The 19,882-nt window shown below is 46.7% G+C and overlaps 1 protein-coding gene across 1 annotated transcript in view; it reads left to right on the top strand.

Annotated features, from left to right (window-relative positions):
• LOC146201198 (uncharacterized) overlaps positions 1 to 19,882 on the top strand; it is a 212,241-nt gene that overhangs the window by 143,813 nt on the left and 48,546 nt on the right. Inside the window, exons 7-8 of the mRNA XM_084595676.1 lie at positions 9,916 to 10,055; positions 11,622 to 11,739. Coding sequence (XP_084451802.1) covers positions 9,916 to 10,055; positions 11,622 to 11,739 — 258 coding nt within the window. The remainder of the gene's footprint in view (positions 1 to 9,915; positions 10,056 to 11,621; positions 11,740 to 19,882) is intronic.

Below are 19,882 nucleotides of genomic sequence, written 5' to 3'. Positions count from 1 at the left end.
CCTTAAAACGTCGATCCCGAGGATCACGTCGTGAGGACAGCGGTCGATAACAGTGAAGAGAACAGGGGTAGTGCGACCGGAAATACGCGCGAAGTGCACAGTCCCACAACGGCAGCGACGCTTCCATCGGCAACACGAACGGCGGATGAAGCGGCGGGTGTGACAACCTTTTTGAGACGGCGGCGAAAGGATGAGCTGAGGACTGAAATTTGGGCACCAGTGTCAATGAGGGCAGTAACAGGGGCACCATCCACACAGATGTCTAGAAGGTTGCGACAATGAGCGAGAGTCAGCAGAGGACTTTCGGGCCGGGTCGTCAATGTAGCGTCACCGCCGAGAGCTGCATTGGTTAGTTTTCCGGATGAGAGCCAGAGAAGTGGGAAATGAGGAACGACGAGATTGGGGCGAGCGGGACCTCCGAGTCTGAGGAGACGGTGAGCGGCTGGACATGTGCGGGGCTGGCGAGTCACGAATGCGCGTATCACGGACATAGGTTGGGTGTGGAACATAGTCGGCGCTGCGATCAGAATAGTAGCGAGGTCGAGGTGGCGGAACCCAACGGCTGCGGCAATAGCGAGAAATATGGCCGACACGTGAGCAGTTAAAGCAGATTGGTCGGTCATCCGAGATTCGCCATTCCTCCGGGTTGCGGTAGCGGTAGCGGTACCGCGTCTGAAAGGGCGTGGTAGGAGCCGCAGCAGCTACGACTGGAACATTTGGTTGGAGCGAGGGCTGTGCGGAAGGTTGGCCGGAGTTGAAGCCCACGTTCGCGTTGAGGCCCACATTTGCGAACTCCTGGCGAACGACAGATTGGATTAAGGCTATAGTAGCATCCGCTGGCTGAGAAGCGAACGCAACGGGTGTCATAGCTTCTATCTCTCGACGAACAATCCTGGTCAAGTTGGAGGGATGAGATGGCTGCTGTAAGGTTGGACTATCTTCGCACGAGGACGTAGTAGCTGTGTTTGGCAAGCGTTCTAAGCAGTGAGTAATACAGCGGTGTTTTGCTTGCTCAAACTGGCGGCAAACTTGGATAACTGAGTCGACCGTCGGACAATCTTTGCAAAGCAGCAGATTGTAAACATCGTCTGCAATTCCCTTTAATATGTGGCCCACCTTGTCTAATTCGGACATGGCGCTGTCCACCTTTCGGCATAGGGCTAGAATGTCTTGAATATAAGACAAGTACGATTCCGTCCAAGACTGGGCACGGGACGCGAGGTCTTTTTGTGCGCCAAGCTTGCGTCCGATCAGCTTGCCAAATAGGTCTCGAAGCTTCTCCTAGCACATCTCCTACGATGTGATATTGTCTTCACGCGTCTCGAACCAGACGCGCGCCGTACCTGCCAGATAGAAGATTACGTTGGCGAGCATGAGGGTCGCGTCCCAACGGTTGTGCTTGCTGACCCGCTCGTATATGGCGAGCCAGTCGTCTACGTCGACGTGGTCGGTGCCGCAAAAGGTGCCTGGATCGCAAGGCTGCGTCATGACGACGGTGGGAGCTGATGGTGCCGCTGAAGAAGGTGTCGCGTCGGATTGCATAGTGATGGTACCAATCTGGCGGCCACTACGGAGATCCAGGTTTGGCGACTTACGTACTTCCAGCAATCCTCCACCAAATGTTAAGGAAAGAACGCAGTGGTAAACGCTAGTTCACTGTTAGACGCACACCACACACCGCACACCACAGAACGAAGTCAGCTAGGCTTGAGCGTCGTCGTCTTCCCTACTTCACATCAGCACGTCGTCGTGGTCTCGATATACTGTTATCCGTAACAATATGTTTGGCTGCATGCAATTCTCGATTGTTCTTGTTTTTAAGACGCTTAAGTGTAGAATAAGATCCACGAGAGGAACTTGCAAATGTTTATGGTTGGAATATCGATTAGTTCATGCAGTTTAAATTTAAACATTATCCAGTTCTGCTAGACATTGTCAAAACCTCGTTTGTTCTTTATTGAACTCTCGATAGCTACCTTTGTAGTATAAAGTATGTTTTCATTGCTTTCGGCTGCATGGTTTAGTCTGGTTAAGAATATGTCGTGGGTACCTTTATGACCGCTAAATTTGTCTAGGTATGGATCCCGGTGCCACGCAAATCTGAAGCTGAATAAATAACCGCGTGTCAATGAAATAGCATAAAAACAATTTTGGGATGCGACCTGATGCCGAAGAACGTACACCTTCGGCAAAGCAGCCCCTCACCAGAACCGGAGTTGGCCACCCTGGTACAGTGATTGGCTACAACCTCCCATGATTAGTCCTACGAAACCCCGGCTGCGGAGCAACTTACCATGGTAGCGGTCAAACCTGTGACGCAGCGGAAGGTGCTAAGCCTTTCTGACTCAGAGGTCCGGTCGACATTGGAAAACTGACCCTGACAACATTTAATGCTAGAACTCTAGTTATTGAGGCTAGTTTTTCAGTGCTGTTAGAGGAACTAGAGGGTATAAAATGGAATATCATAAGGCTTAGTGAGGTTTGGAGGCCAAATAAGGCATATACTGTACTGAAGGGTGTCATCGAGGTTTACCGGAGAGGCGAGAAGTAGGATTAAGTTTTCTTATCAATAAGGATATAGCTGGTAATATAGATGAAGTCTATTTCATTAATAAGAGGGCAGCCGGTATATTAATTAAGCTAAATAAGCTGTATTATCTTAAGAGCGTACACGTATACGCACCTACATGTAATCATAATGACCAGGCAGTAGAAAGCTTCTATGAAAATGTAGAAATAGCAATGGGGAAAGTAAAAACACAATATACTGTACTGATGGACGACTACAATGCCAAGGTAGGTATAAAGCAAACTAGAAACCATGCAGTGGGTAATTATGGCATTGGATTAATAAATAGCCGGGGGGAGTTAATTGTTGAGTTTGCTGATTGCAAAAATTTATGAATCACAAATACCTTCTTCAGCAAACGGAAGAACCGGAAGCGGACATGGAAAAGCCCTAACGGAGACACTAAAAATGAAATTGATTTCATACTGTGTTCTTACATGGGCATGATGCAGGATGTAGAGGTGATCGGAAAGGTACGATGCAGTGATCACAGGATGGCAATGTCTCGAATTAATCTGGATTCGGAGAGGGTGCGGAACAGATTAGTGAAGAAGAAGTCCATCAAAGAATGAGCGGTAAGGGAAAAAGTAGAAGAATTCAGGATCTCGCTGCAGAATAGATAATCAGTGCTAACTTAGAAAGCCGACCATAGCCTTGAAGCAATGAACAATTATTTTAGAAATTTCACTACTGAGTGCGCGGTAGAAGTAGGTGGTAGAATTGCTAGAGAAGATACCGGTTTATATTATTAAGAAACGCCAAAGTATGAAAGCCTCCAAACCAACATACCTGATAGAACTGGCAGAGATATCAAAGCTAATCAATAGGCGCAAGGTGGCCGAAATAAGGCACTATAATACGGAGAAATTTGAACATGCTCAAAAGAACAGGCGTGCCCTGAAAGCGGTAAACAGGAAATTAGGCATAAGCAAAAATCAGAGGTATGAACTGAGGAGCAAGGCGGGCAGTGGAATACCATGTCCAAAATAACCAAGATAGCCGAGGAGTTCTATACAGACTTCTAAGGTAACCATAGTAGTCAGGAAAAAAATAAAATTGGCTGTAATGAAGAGCAATGTGGCGTTCCGTCAGTAACGAAGGACGACTTTAAAAAGCCTTAGAAGCTATGAAAAGGGGGTAAAGCTGAAGTGGATCAGGTAAGTACAGATTTGTTAAAGGACGGAGGGGATATCGTGCTACACTCTTAATCTGGTTCCACATAGGTTCCATTTAGTATGTGGAACCAGATTAAGAGTGTAGAAATACTGGCCACCCTGTCAATTCTTGATGACATCGAAAACACCGGAATCATGAAAGAGCGCTAATATTATCTTAATGCATAAGAAAGAGGACCCTGAGGAATTGAAACATTACAGACCAATTTGCGTACTATCAGTTACAAACAAGGCATTCACTAAGGTAATCGCTAATATGATCCGGACTACTTTTGACTAACCACAGCATCAAGCAGGATTTCGGAAATGGTACTCTACCATCGATCATATCTACACTGTGCACCAGGAGATAGAAAAGTGCTCAGAATATAACCAGCCCTTACACATAGCATTCATTAGTTACGAGAAAACATTTGACTCGGTCGAAACCTCAGCGGTCATGCAAGCATTGCGAAATCAGGGTGTCGGTAAATGTAAAAAGTGTGGGGCTAGAGGAACCCTCGACCATATAATTTGGGAGAGCGCTTACTCCCCAGGCAGGGCGCAAAACGTTAGCAGTAGGGAAGCCTGGGAAACCTTATTGCGAAGCTCGGACCCTGAGCTACAACTCACCGCCGTCCAACTGGCAGCAGAGGCCGCCGGCGAAACCAAACCGGCCAGCATCTAATGCGACCATCCCGTGCGGCTGGGCCGCTAAGTCCCCTCCCCCTTAAAGGAGGGTGAGACAGAGCGGTCCAGGCGGTGTGGTCCTTCTCTGTTGGACAATAAAAGTTTTCAACAATACAACAACATGCAAAAGTACTAGACGATATCTATAGTGGTTGCACACCAGCCATAGTTCTGGTAAAACAAGTGATAAAATTCGAATTAATGAAAGTGTCAGGCAAACAGACACGTTCTCCTAAGTGCTATTCAGGGCTTCCTTAGAGAGAGTATTCAAAGGCAACGAATGGGAGCAGTTATTCATCAGGGTCGATGGAGAATATCTCAGTAATCTGCAATGCGCTGATGACATTGCCGTGTTAAGTAACTAAAAGGGCTAACTGCAACTAATGATAAATGGTATAGACAGAAGAATCAGAAGAATAGGTCTAAATATTAATATGCAGAAGGCTAAGGTATTGCTGAAAAGCCTGGGAAAAGAACAGTACTTTTAAATAGATAGTGAAGCGTTGGAAGTGGTAGGCGAATATGTGCACTTAAGAAAGGTATTAACCGCAGAACCGGAGCATGAAAGGCAAATAACTAGGAGAATAAGATTTGGATGGAGCGCGTTTGTAAAGTACTCAGACATTATGACTAGCAGCTTACCGGTATCGCTCAAGAGGAAAGTGTACAGCAACTCCATTCTACCGGCACTGACATATGGGGCTGAAACATGGAGGTTAAAGAATTGGGTTTTACTTAAGTTGACGACAACGCAGAGGGCTATGAAACGAAAAATGGGAGGGGTAACGTTAAGAGATAGGAAGCGTGCAGAGTGGGTCAGAGAAATAACTTAAGTTACCGACATTCTAGTAGAAATAAAGAAGAAATGGGCGTGGGCAGGACCTGTAGTTTGTAAAGAGGATAACCCATGTTCTCTAAAAGTAACCAATTGGATTCCAAGGGAAGGTAAGCGCAGCTAGGGATGTATGGAGGCGATCAAGAAATAAGCAGGAGTCGAGTGGATGCAGCTAGCAAAGGACCGGGTTAATGGAAGGAAAATGGGAGGGACCTTCGCCCTGCAGTGGGTATTGTCCGGCTGATGATGACAGCGGAGGAATTCTATCCGGATGAGTTGTAAGAACGAGATCCTGGATGTTAGCTGAAGGACGGGAGTGCCTAGATGCTGAGGGAACGATGTGAAATAGCGAAAATGTTAGGCATCTGTTAATGAAGTTGCTTTCAGTATTATCTTTCGAACTAGTGAGGGGTCAGGCCAAGTAATATTAGGGAAGTTAGTCACCCAATATAACGATAAGGGCATGCGGATACAAATATCGTACAGACTGCTTCATGGAAATGGGGCACGAACCAGTAACCGCAATCAGGAGGCGGATAACATGCGCCTAAGATGATATGGCAGTGTGCAGCTCGGCAGCATACGAACACATTCCTAAAGAATTATGAAAAGTTATTCGGTAGCAATTCAAATAAGGATGAGTAGTGATGAGAACACTGTTGCCGGGGTCGGGACGAACAATTTGGAAGTCTAGGTGGGAGGGAAGAATCTCAATCATCTATAGATGAATGCAGCCATGTCTCAGTTAGTGCTATGACATTAAAAGCTGATGAATCAATACGGTTAGTAAGGCCATTGCATTTCGGCAGCATGCTCCTTATGTTAAAGAAATGGAAGGAGGGGGATTTCATTTTATATCGTCATGGTTGGTACGCATCAACTGCTATGGTGAACGATGAACAACTTGTTTCCTGACCGAATCGTAAACGCATGTTTCCCTTCCTGCTTCCAATCTGTTGTGGCGAAGAGTACTGCGAAAGCTTAGTTTCTTTCGAAACTCAATCAAGCTTTTCCGGGCTAAGCGGGTGGCTGGAGAAAAGTCTTTGGCAACATTAATTTTAGAGATCTAGTTTATTCTGCTAGTGGCAAGTAGTTATTCGTTGTCTTTAAAACAAGCGAAATTCACTAAATTGACCTGTTTTTATTGGGAGCAAATCGTCCAAGCCTATGGGCACGCTCTATGTCCCTCGCTTCAATGGAAAGCTTCAAATGTTCTTTGGTGAAGGCGATTACCTTTTCCAAGTTTCGTCACACTCATCCACTCAGTATAGCACCAGATTGTTTGGCCGCGCCCTATCTTCGGCGTCGTTTCTCAAGCAGTTTTAATTCTCAATCTGACAAGCGTTTGCCTAACCGGGTATCTGAACACTTTTTACGCCTGCTCTCATTGTCGTAAGAGATTGGCATTCAATTTTGGTTAATTTTTATTTTTTATATCTTGCAACATTTTATTATTTTCGGTCTGCTTTTGACGAATATTTCTCACTTCATCTAATAACGTTTCCTGCCCGGTTTTCAGTTAATTCAGAGCGTCTAACAAAGCAGATTGGTGTCGCTAGCAGAAGCACGATAATGAGGAAGGGGAAGGGGGGAGGGGGAGTCCTGGGTATAGCTCGACAACGGATAGCTGCAGAATGCGTGTATGACAGGTTAAAAGTCGCCAGCAATGACATACGCTGCATGTGGGCTTGGCACCGCTAAAAGGCAGCGGTAGCGCGTGCGCTTATAGATAGTAAGGAACAGCAGCGCAAAGCAATAAGTTAATAGGAAACCGCGTAGAAGCAGTGACCCGCGGCTACTAACACTTTACATAAATTTTGTCGCATCTCTGGTCAAAAAGACGCGTGCGGTTGGGTTTGAGCATGAACACACTAATATTGAAGGACTTTGCGGCAATAGAAACTCGAATAGACAACACGGGCAAGCAAAAAAAGCCGACTTTTTTTCGGATTCTACGATAATAAGCAAACGATACAGAAACCATACTCAGTCATACAAACAGGAGATTGTGAAATCACGGGAATGTCAGTACAGTGTTTTCACATTGCATCTTGATTCCATATGCGGTGCTCCCAATATATTTTTCAACAAGGACACGCTGAGAAGTGGCTATTCAGTTTCCTCGAATCCTGGCATGCATTTATAATATCAAATGCATTAGGTGATCGTGTTTATTGTGGTCGTTGTTGCTCTACGAGAAGTTTACTTGGTTTTGAGATACGAGTGTTTTGAAATGTCTGGTGTTGGTTTCAAGGTTTTAAGACTCTTATCTGTGCTCAAGGGTGTGAACAATTTAATATATCCCTTGTTAGCTGTTACTGTCACGTAATGGTCTCCAAGGACACAGTCAAGCTGCTCTAGCAGCCTTTAGCTCCGGAGGCTAGGAAAATAAAATCCATTCAATAGACCGATCCCACCGACCGATCCGCGCATGCGCCGGTTTTCCGGAAGTGGCACCACAGCCACGTTTGTTGTAGTCGGCTGTCGGCAGGTCATCTCACGCACATGCGACGGCACTGTTTAAATCTCCGCTCCACAGGAAATCAACGCACATTTCCCATACCTCACTGCCGAGAAAAATGTGTTGTCATTATTTCACAAATTTGCAATGACTGTTACATGCAAAGCAAGCGTTCTAAGGGCCTTAATTTTGTTTTGTTTTTAACCAGTACCCTCGTTCACTTGTTAAGGGCTTGTCGGAAATAATCGAGGGCTACGTACAAAAATTGTATCTTGGTAATTTGTGGTTCTGGTGATTGATGGTTGATTAGTGTGTGATAGGCGATAGCGAAGTAAAGAAGTCATTGTAATTAATTGATCAATTGAAGAAAATAAAAATAATGAATTGAATAAAGGGGGCTTCAACAGTGTCAAAATGCTCAGAATGAAAAGCCGAGGCATGATGATGCTAATAGAAAATTTAGATTATGTTATCGATCAATGAAGTAAAACAATTGAAAAAATGAGAAATTGGAAAAAGAGGTTTCAAAGGTGTCAAAATGCTCAAATAAAACCCCAATGCTTGATTATCTAATAAAAAAATTTGAAGTATGTAATTGATCAAATAATTGAAATAACAAGAAAAAAATGGGGTTCAAAGCTGCTGAATTGCATAGAACGAAATGGCAATGCTTGACCCACTAACTAGTCAAGAAAATTTAGGGGGTGAAAGTGACCAATTATTTTTTCGAAACAAAGCGAACACAAACTTTATGAAGAGGTGCCAAATACACATAATGAAAGATAAATGCTTGATGATATTAATGAAAAATTGGTTTATAATTGACCAACAAAAATTTTCAATGATTGTATGAAATGAAATGAGCACCTAACGATGTCAAATTGATTTTGACACCTTCGAGCCACATTTTCTAATACCACAAACATTTTCAAATATTTCAATTATTATTTGATCAATTACACTTTCTAATTTTTTTTTATTTAGCACCGTCTAGCATTGAGTTTTATAAATGTGCATTTTGACACCTTTGAAACCCCCTTTTTTGAATTTTTTTTACTTTTTCAATTATTTCCCTTATTTAACCAGTACATACTTTAATTTTTCTTAATTGCTATCATCACGCATTGGCTTTTTATTCTGAGCAATATGACATCTTTCAACTTCATTTGTTTATTTCTGCATTTTTGAAATATGGCAATTTCTTAATTGGTCAATTACACGCGCTAAATTTTCTGCTTTACAATCATCAAGCATTGGCTCTTTGGTCTCAGAATTGGAGCATCTTAGAACCCCGGTTTTGTTATTTAATTCTTCACTTTTTCAATTGTTACAAGTTATTTGATCAATTATGCACTAAATTTTCTTAATTCCCATGTTCAAGCATTGGCTTTTCATTGTGGCAATTTTGACACCTTTGCGGCCCCATTTTTCTAATTTTGTATCCTTTTTCACTTTAATTACGCATTCTAAACTTTCATAAACAGCACCATCTAGCTCTGGCTTTTCATTCAGATAATAGGACACACAAGTTCTCATTTTTCAGTTATTTTCACTAATTAGGTGGCAAATTACACTACATTTTCTAGGATAGCATCATCAAATTGGCTTTTTAACCTGAGCGTTTTGAGACTTGAACCACCTATTTTCCAAGTTTTCTTATTTCTTTATTTATTCGATTAATCACATTGATTCCATAGCTCGTCGTCGCCTCTCAAACAACAATAAGTTATCAATCAGTAGAAGGACAAATTACCAAGAAACGAATTTTTACACTGCCCTCCTTATTTCCGACATGCGGCGCCGACAACTGTTACTTCTAGTACTACAACCAGAGTCCTATATCCCCGAAGCTCTGACTACAACAACGCCGAAGGCTCTTCGGCCGAACGGACTGTATAAGCTATTGGCTAAATACATAAAACTAGAGCAATATACGTACCATGTGCTGTTATAGGAACGAGACAGGTGAATTTTCCCAATGCCCTACGGCATACACGCGAGCTAAAAATCGTTCGGAAACACGGCGCGCAGGTTCTCCGGGTGGCTGGAGCGGCCGGTTGACCACATGTACCAGCATGCAGCGCGAGAGCGGTGGCATGGTGAAACTCTATTGAAAACAGTTATGCTTGTTCGGTGTGCACTGGAGTGGTTTCATGCAAGCTTCGCACGTGTGCGACAAGCGTACCTCACAGTGGTTTGACTGCAGGTGGCGCGAGGGTAGCTGCGCTACCAAGCACTTGGTGCTGGACTGCACTGCGAGCCAGAGAGCGGCCGTGGCGCGCTTCGAAAGTGGGCTCAGCAGCAGTGTCGCCCTGCTGTGCCTCGACGATGCGGCTCTGTTGAAGAGTAAGATTACTGTTGGGGATTCGGCTCTACTCGTTTAGACAAACAGAACCAGGAATCGGAGAGATCGATCGTGCTAAGCTAGAACTGTCTTCACATTGAAATGTCAGCAGATGAAAAGCACTGTCTCCTCAATCTTGGTTACAAGAATCATTACTTTCAATGTGGCAGCCTTAGTTATTCTGAGCGAAGAAGTGACGCCGTACTTATGGATGTCTACGTTGTGAATGTGGCATTTTTATATCAACGATGTTTTTTTAATTCCTTTCGTACTTATGCAGGCGCGTTCAGAACGCAGCTTTGGAAGAAACTTGTACTCTAGCATTGGAAAAGTTTGTGCCCGCTTTCAATACAAGCTGCTTCTAGATCAGTTACCTAAGCTTAAGTATTTAGACATGCCTTCGCGTGCTTTATTATCTCTTATTATTGATATCAAGCTCGTGTGCAACGCTTGAAAATGACAAGTCCTTCACGAAAGGAAAACCGCGGTAGCTTCGGACGTCTCGGTGCCGGAATCAACCCCATCGTGGGAGAATGCATCCAAGAGGGCATGGAAGAAAAAAAGAAAAAGAGTCTCTGATAATAATTTTGACTCCATATTTAATGCCCAATGACGTCGCTGAGTACATGGATACCTTTTGCGCCTCGCCTCCGTCAGCCCTACGACTAGAATTTAGGCCGGGTCTTTCGGGCAGGTAAGGTACCTCGACGCTCTAACCACTACGGCTGCTGTTTTGAGCCACGACGTGGTATAGTTCATCCACAAAGAAAAAGCAGCCGCAGTATTTTAAGCAGTGGTGGCTGAGATAGGACTTTTACTGTAGCCTTCCACATCCGGTTGCACTCACTAAACGACAAACGACAAAAACGGGATACCTTCATGATCAGCCTGGATCTAATAAAATCTTGCAAAATTCCTGCCAACGCGCGCGAAAATGACATGGTGCGAGTGAAATAGAAGTGACTATAAAGACTCGCTACAAATTTTCACGATTATCCTTTAGCTCCAATATTGTGGCGAACCATTAAAATCTTTGTTTGTTGTTGCTTCCAACAGCCGCCAGCACGCAGTTATCTATGTGATTGTAGCGCACGGAGCCATCTTGTTCATGGTGTTCATGCGTAGCGCAAGATGCGCCGTTATTTTTCCCGGGTGATCGCAGCGAATCACAACTGTTTCCTTATCGCTCCAGACTTTTCTTGGGTACTTCGGCCGGTTATCTAGGTGCTTCTTCGCACACTTAAGTTGAGCACTGCAGAATTATCCGGACATTCTTAGTCCGACGAGCACATTTGTTGTTATCGCCACTGGCATGTCTATTAGTTCTTTTGCGGGCGCAAATCATCCCAATAAAGAGTTAATTCACGTGCAACGTCATTGTCTCGTTTGTCGTAACCGTGAATGTCACCACTACGTGTTAATATTACCCGAGGGCAAGCGCTGTCGTGTTCACTGTGACTGCTATCCTCTAATTTGCGCATAAAAGCATGCATTATGGCGTTACGCGACGATACCTCACAGCCGCTGAGAAAATACGGGCTAACCTGTCGCTATGTCGCCCTTTTCAGACTTGTCCAAGACCCTCCATTGTTGGGATCTGCTGAAGCTCAACGACTGCTTCAACCCGAGTGGTCTGTTCACTGCACCAGCTTTGTTTTCAGCAAGACGCACTCTCAGTCAATGCCGGTAGGTTCAGCGTCGCAATATAGACTGTAACCCGGGCATTGCACTTTTACTGCCCAGTTGTAAAAAACTACAGAAAATGTTTTGTTGTTACGACAGAATTTCTGCTCGGTTTTGGACAGAGAACCTGTTATGAGAACCGAAATTTCTGTAGTAACATCAGGATTTTCTTTATTTGCAACAAAAATCTGCTGCAGAACTACACACAACACTAAAGTAGTACAGAATTTCAGAAAAATCTGAAGTAATTACGACTGAACTACAGAATATTTTGTCGTATTTTTGACACGTGTCTGATTTTTTTTGACAGGGTTAGGCAGCATGAGCCCCCCTCCCCCACCCGCTCTTCTTTCCTTCTATGACGATGCGACAAAATTTCCAGAGTACCTGGAGGTACATCGCGGTACAGTTGTTACCCGTCTGACAGGAAGTGCGCAATTCCAGATGCATTATGTACGCCTAAGCACCTGAGCGGAAAAAGAAATATTCGCCTTAAACTCTTAAACTCCTTCCGGCAGTTCTAAGGCTCTTTTTGTGCCTTACTTGCCCCAAAGGGTTATCTAATAGAACCTCCTAGCTCCTCCTGCCCCCAACTGCTTAGCGCAGTAATACTTGAGGCGCTATTCTTGTGGGAACATAAAAAATTTGTTTATCGAATCCCTACACGCTCACCTCTTTAGATAACGAAGGGGAAATATGCTGCAGGAATAAGCCAGCCATGCTCTTCACGCGCTCAGTCAGGTCTTCAAGCAGCATAGTGGCGGATCATCAATTTCCTAAAGCCACGTCCTATTGATATAAAGAGGGAGATATGTGCGATGGTGCTTTTAAGCCAGTGCTTTTAAACCATTCGATCAACCCTTGACGCTCCTTCAAAACAGCGGCTGATTAAGGGAGAGAGGTTTCCAGTTCCCTCCAAGCCTACATGGACCACCTCGTGCTCGGTGCTTTTTATAAAGCGCTTATCGTAGTAGTGAGCAGATCCCAGCGCCTGAGGCAATAAATAATTGTTCGCACACAAAAAAATATAATACAACATCTGAGGAAGCAGCGAAACCTGGTGAATAATTTGAAGCCTTTGATGGGACGTCGCGCAATCTGAGAATCTGTTAGGTTTCCGCAATGGTGTTGTAAGTTCAACGCAGGCCATAGAATGTATTCAATATATATATATATATATATATATATATATATATATATTGAATACATTCTATGGCCTGCGTATATATATATATATATTGAATACATTCTATGGCCTGCGTTGAACTTACAACACCATTGCGGAAACCTAACAGATTCTCAGATTGCGCGACGTCTATATATATATATATAGACGTATATATATATATATATATATATATATATATATATATATATATATATATATATATATATATATATATATATATATATATTGTGAGACATCACTTGCACAAAACGTCTGTTCTATTCCAGAACCAGCTGGCACACAGCGCGCGACGCTCCGAGCAGCAGTCAGCGATGATGATGATAATGATGATGGATCTATACAGATGAAAGAGGTGAAAGTTCACGCGTTGCGCTCACACAAATCCCCCCGACAAAAGAGCGGCCACCCTGGTCGCTGATTACAAAGATGAGGGACGACGGGCATAGGGCTTCATGCGCGAGGCGTGGACGATCTCTTCGGAGCGACGACGTCGATTTGCAACGGTGTGCGAGGGAATAACGCGATAGTTCACCGGAGACGTTTGTTGGAGTACTGTATAAGGGCCAATGTAACGATGGAGAAACTCTCACACAGGCCAGGAATGCGGATTGGTGTCCACAGGAGAACTTCATCACCGGGGTAAAAGGAGGGAGTTCGATGGCTTTGATCATAGAGGGCTTTGCGTTCTTGTTGAGCATCTTCAGTGTTCAAACGGGCAAGTTGGCGACACTGGGCCATACGAGTGGCAAACTCTTCGCCCAGAGATTCAGACGTAGAGGGAGCAGAGAAGAAAGTAGTGTCCAGTACTGTCGATGGTTGACGGCCATAAACTAAAAAGAAAGGGCTATAACCAGTAGTGCGCTGAACAGCGGAATTGTAGGCGTAGGTGACGAAAGGTAAAACGTTGTCCCAGTTCCGGTGATCAGGAGCGATATACATGGATATCATGTCGGACAAAGTGCGATGAAACCGCTCGATGAGTCCGTTGGTCTGAGGGTGGTAGCTAGAAGAAGTCTTATGGACGGTGTTGGCTGCACGCAGTACTTCCTCAAGGACTTGAAAAAGAAATGTCTTTCCACGGTCGCTAATGAGAATACGAGGAGCACCATGACGCAAAACTATCCCCCGCAGGAAAAAATCGGCGACTTCAGAGGCGGCACCGGAGCGAAGAGGTGCGGTTTCAGCGTACCGCGTTAGATGGTCGATGGCAGTGACAACAAAACGGTTGCCGTCTGACGTCAAAGGGAGAGGACCAAACAAGTCAATGGCGACCGTGTCAAAAGGTACAGATGGGCAAGGTAGAGGTTGCAGTAGGCCAGCAGGAGGGGATGTTGAACGCTTGCGATGCTGGCAAGACGGACATGATGAAATGTATTTGGCGACGCTGGCAGAAAGCCCAGGCCAGAAGTAGCGGCTCTTGATACGGTCGTAAGTTTTAAAGTGGCCTAAATGTCCAGCAGTGGGGTCGTCGTGGTAAGCCTCCATAATTTTAAAACGAAGGGAGCGAGGGGCAACGGGTACCCAGCGTTGACCCGTAGGGTGATAAACGTCGCGGTAAAGTGTTCCATGGTGAAATCGGAACCGACGAAGCTGATGGCGCAAGCGACTGTTTGGGACAACTGATTCTCCACGGAGGCGAGCGATGATTGTGCGGCAGTAAGGGTCAGTCAGCTGCAGGGACGAGAAATCAGCATTGTTCTCGAGTGGAGCTATAGCGATGGGTGCAACATTCAGGTGGCCAGCAGAAGGCTGACTCGGATGGCAGCAGGGAGAGGAGACCGTATGTGGGGCCGCGTCAGTAGGTAGCAATGGGCAGCGGGAGAGGGCGTCAGCGTCGAGGTGTTTTCGCCCAGATTTATAAGTGATGGTGAAGGTGTATTCTTGAAGACGTAGTACCCAGCGACCCAGTCGACCCGATAAGTTCTTCAGCGATGACAGCCAACAGAGTGCGTGATGGTCTGTGACAATGGTGAAGTGGCGGCCATACAAATAAGGTCGAAATTTTTGAACCGACCAAACAACGGCGAGGCACTCTTGCTCGGTAATAGTATAGTTACGCTCAGCTGCACTAAGCGTACGACTGGCGTATGCGACGACTTGCTCTTCAGACACTGCGTTGCGTTTCAAGAGAACCGCGCCAATACCGTGGCCACTGGCGTCTGTGTGAAGTATGGTGGGCGCGTCAGCGTCAAAATAGCGCAGCACAGGGGTGGAAGTGAGTGCCTGCTTGAGAGCTTTGAAGGCGTCTTCACATTCAGTGGACCAGGTGTAAAACACTTTGGAAGACACGAGCTTGTGTAACGGGGCAGCAATTGTTGCAAAGTTCCGAATAAAACGGCGGAAGTAGGAGGCTAAGCCAAGGAAGCTGCGAAGATCTTTCTGACGTTGGGGCCGAGGAAAATTAACGACAGCCGTAATTTTTTCGGGATCAGGCTGGATTCCTGCCTTACTGACGACATGGCCGAGTACTTTGATGGTCTTACTGGCAAAGTGGCACTTCTTGGTATTCAGCTGAAGCCCCGCCTGGGCAAGGGACGTGAGGACATCAGTGAGACGCTGCAAGTGCTTAGTGAAGTTTGACGAGAAGACAATGATGTCGTCGAGATAGCATAGGCATGTTTTCCATTTCATGCGCGAAGCACGGTATCAATCATGCGCTCAAAGGTGGCCGGCGCATTGCAGAGTCCGAAAAGGGTCACGTTAAATTCGTAGAGACCGTCGGGGGTAGAAAAGGCAGTCTTGTCCTTGTCTGCATCGTGCATAGGAATTTGCCAGTATCCCGAGCGGAGGTCGAGACTGGAGAAATACTCAGCGCCTTGGAGACAGTCTAATGCGTCATCAATACGAGGCAAAGGGTAAACATCCTTGCGCGTGATCTTGTTAAGTGCCCGGTAATCCGCGCAGAAGGGGACTGAACCATCCTTTTTGCGAACGAGGACCACAAGTGAGGACCAAGACCTCGTGGATGGTCGGATGACATTTCGAGCAAGCATGTCAGCAACTTGCTCCTCAATGATTTTGCGTTCTGCTGCTGAAACGCGATACTGCCTTCGTCGAACAATAGCAGAGCCGTCCGTCTCTATGCGATGAGAGGTGACGGAGGTCTTCCCCAACGCTGAGGCGCACACATCAAAAGACTCTCGCTGCCGCAGGAGGACGTCTAGCAGAGCTGTGGACTTCTCGGATGTAAGGTCAGGGCTGATGGCGGCTGCGAGCGCAGAGGATGTCGGAAATGGAGGCTTGGCAGGAGGCGGTGGTGCGCTGGAAAGTGTGTTTAGGGGAACGGCATCGCAGTCAAAAATAAACCCAACTGTGGCTCCTCTGGGCAGTAAGAACGGCTGGAGAGTTGTATTAAGGGCCGCAACGACCGCGCAACCGCGGGTGAAGGAGGTGAGGCACGAGGCAAGAGCTAGGCCGTCGGAGGTCCACCGAGGAGTGGGCATAAAGGCTTCGCCATCGAGAGGGTAGTCCAATGCCACGATGATCAGCTGCTCGCGTCCTGGGGGCAAAACGAAATCAATTGCTGCGAACACGTGTGGTGGTGAACAATCAGAAGTCGGTAATATATCGGGGTCCGCAAGATGAATAAGGCGCTCACGGCAAGAGATGAGGGCGGACGCCGACGATAAGAAATCCCACCCCAAGATCATGAGATGAACGCACGTGGGGAGCACAATAAATTCAATATGATGCCGCTGGTTATCGATGAGGACACGTGCTGTGCATTGGCCGGTGGGTTTCATAAGAGTTCCATTAGCTCCACGAAGTGCGGACCGATGTATGGCGTTATAACTTTGCGCAGATGAGAACACAGAGAGAAATGCATGACGGAATAAGCGGCGCCGGTGTCGATGAGGACCTCAATGTACAATCCTTCAACAATCACTACTAACATATTCGACAGTCGCCCAGGAGGAATTGAAGATTTCGAACTCGAAGCAGCTGTCCCTCCAAAAACTGCTTCGGTTAGTTTTCCGTTATAGGTTGGAAGGGTTGCGAGGCAGGACGAAGCGGTGACGTGCGGCGAAAAGGCGAAGGGGATCGGCGTCGGGAAGGACGCGAAGGCCGTGAAACATTGGTGGAATTCGGAGGAGAGGAAGAACGCCGGTAAAAGTCTGAGTAGGGCAGTGCAGAATTATCAGGCTGGCGCACGCGGGCACGTTCAAAGGGAGCATAACCCCGTTGCTCGTCTTGTTGGCGGCGGCGACAGACACGGGCAATGTGGCCACGTATCCCACAATAGTAGCACACAGGGCGGGAGGGGCGCCAGGCTGTAACAGGACGGTCCACTGTAGGATATGGTGCCATGGCAGCGACGTGACCGCACACGGGTGCCGAACAAGTCGGGGAAGGCGGAGTGGGTTGACGTGAAGTAATCTGGGCATAGGTTGGCAAGGAATGTTGGGGGGCGTTGGGAGGCGGCGAGGGAGGTTGGGAGGCAATGGGAGGTGGGGCAGGTGCCACAGTGCAGTTGAAATTCGTCAGTTCATCTTTGATGATGCTGCGCAAACTCACCGTTGCTGGCGGAAGAGTTGTAGATACTGCAGAGGGGTTGGTGAGGCCGTAGAGCTCCTCCCGGATCATGGTGCGGATTAGGGACCGCAAATTTCCATCTATGAGGGAGCCACCATCACTGGGGTCTTGCACGAGGCGGTAGGACTGTAGCTGGTCCAGACGTTGACATGCGGATGTGATGTCAGCTACGGACGACGGGTTTTTAAACACGAAGGCATTGATAGCAGCAGTGTTGATGCCCTTAATTAAGTGGCGAACACGCTCAGATTCAGGCATAGCAGCGTCGACACGATGACAAAGGGCCAGAACGTCCTCGATATACGACGTATAGGACTCGCCGGGCTGCTGGAGACGAGCTTCAAGTTTTTTCTTTGCCTGCTCTGAGCGACCAGCCGGAGTGCCGAAAATTTTCTTTAGCTGGTCCGTGAATGTAGGCCAGTCAGCGATGTCATCCTCGTGATTGAGGAACCAGGTTTTGGCGACGTCAGCCAAGTAGAAGACGACGTTTAGCAGTTTATGAGCGTCATCCCAGCGGTTAAATGCACTGACCCTGTTGTAGTTGTCGAGCCAGTCGTCGACATCTTCACCGCGAAGGCCAGCAAAGATTTGGGGATTGCGCTGGCGGCTGGTGACAGTCCAGGCAGGGGCAGCCGCAGTAGGAGGAGGAGACGCCGGGGGTGAGCGAGCACCGTTGCCCTCATCCATAGCACAGGACCGTGGACGCAAGCGAAGGCCTGAACGGAGCTCCAGGGAGAACGGTAGGCGGGTCTAAAGCGAGAGGTGGGGAATACGAATCGCACCTCCGCCACTTGTGCGACAGCACTTGCACAAAACGTCTGTTCTATTCCAGAACCAGCTGGCACACAGCGCGCGACGCTCCGAGCAGCAGTCAGCGATGATGATGATAATGATGATGGATCTATACAGATGAAAGAGGTGAAAGTTCAGTTGCGCTCACAATATATATATATATATATATATATATATATATATATATATATATATATATATATATATATATATATATATATATATATATATATATATATATATATATATATATATTTGCTGATATGGTCTTCTGAAAGCCCGGTTGATAGGTGCCAAAGCGGGGGAAACATTTCCCTCTTCACTAAAGCAGCTGATGGGCAAGGAAAGGGTAGTGAGGACGTACAGCCTGCCCAATAGTGTTTGATGACTCGCTCACATGGTGTGAACTTGTCACTTTGCCCGGCGGAAATACTGACAACCCATACCCTGTCGCATCAAACGCATTGATCGCTTGTAATTTTATTGCGAAAGCAATACTGCCCCACGTTTACCCGCTCATCGCTGTGTGCCGTGTACGTGTACGTGTCCGTGGTCCTCTGGCAGGAGCTGCCAACTTGAGTCTCTCGTTTCACATGGGACGGTTATGTCAGAATCAGCCTAACAGGACCCTGGCATTCACGCTGCCCCTATAGACCACTAAGGCACGTTCATACGGGTTGGTTAAAGCGAGGCTTAATATGCGGGCTGGGGAGGAAGAAGAACGCTCTTTCTCCCGCAGCGAATGCTTTCGCTCATTATTCAGTTCAGCAGCGTTGAACCCTTCTATTTTTTTCTCCTTGTTTTTCTTGCGGACAAAAGGGGGTTTGTGCGGTTACTGTCGTGACGGACGACTCTCAGAGAGTAAGCTGGCATATCGCCGATAAAGAAACTGATGATTCCTCTAAAACGAGCGAAGCGGTTGTGCTGGTTTCTTTCGTAGGTCTGGAGTATGCTTGAATAACGAATTCAAGTCTGCCTATGACTGTTGAATGTTGTTTCTGCCGAAGGACGAATCCCAACATAAAAACGTAACGACTATTTATTCGTTTAACAGTGGTAGCGGAAGCATATTAACGCCACACTCATCTCCGAAGCGGAATGAAAAAACCGTGCTTTCCAGCCGGGCAGCCTGTTTTTGCAGCCGCCGTCGGTGACGCATCCCTTGGGTGACGCAGCGGTGGCGATGTGTTTTATCAATAAGGCAATCCACAGTGTGGCCGTGTTACGCTGGGACGGATGATAACAAATCGGAGTCTGCGCGGAAATGTGCGCAGTGTGCGTCGCCACAACAGCGCCCCCTCCCCGGTGAGTGGAGACGCAGGGCTCGTACCCGACGTCCACGGCGTGTAGTGACAACAGCAGGTTGCGATGTCGGGGGTCATGGATGGACACCTGGGGTATTTCCTGGTTCGGCCCAATCGATGTAGGATGGCTTCAGCCAGTCGATAAAGACGCGGCCGTCATTACCGTTAACGCGCAGGGGTTTGGTCGTCGCGACGGAGAACTGGATAGGCCCTAGTCCGCTGTAAGGTGGCTGGAAAGGCTTGCGGGCGGTGTCGTCGCGGAGAAACGTGTGCGTGCACATTGCCAGTTCCTTGAAGACAAAAGGGGCAGTCTCACAGTGGTGAGCTG

The sequence above is a fragment of the Amblyomma maculatum genome, chromosome 2 (genome assembly GCF_055883805.1).
Source record: "Amblyomma maculatum isolate TAMU_Amacu chromosome 2, ASM5588380v1, whole genome shotgun sequence".
Lineage (NCBI taxonomy): Eukaryota > Metazoa > Arthropoda > Arachnida > Ixodida > Ixodidae > Amblyomma > Amblyomma maculatum.
Note: the sequence above shows the minus strand (reverse complement) of the source record. Positions and strands in the feature narration are given on the sequence as shown.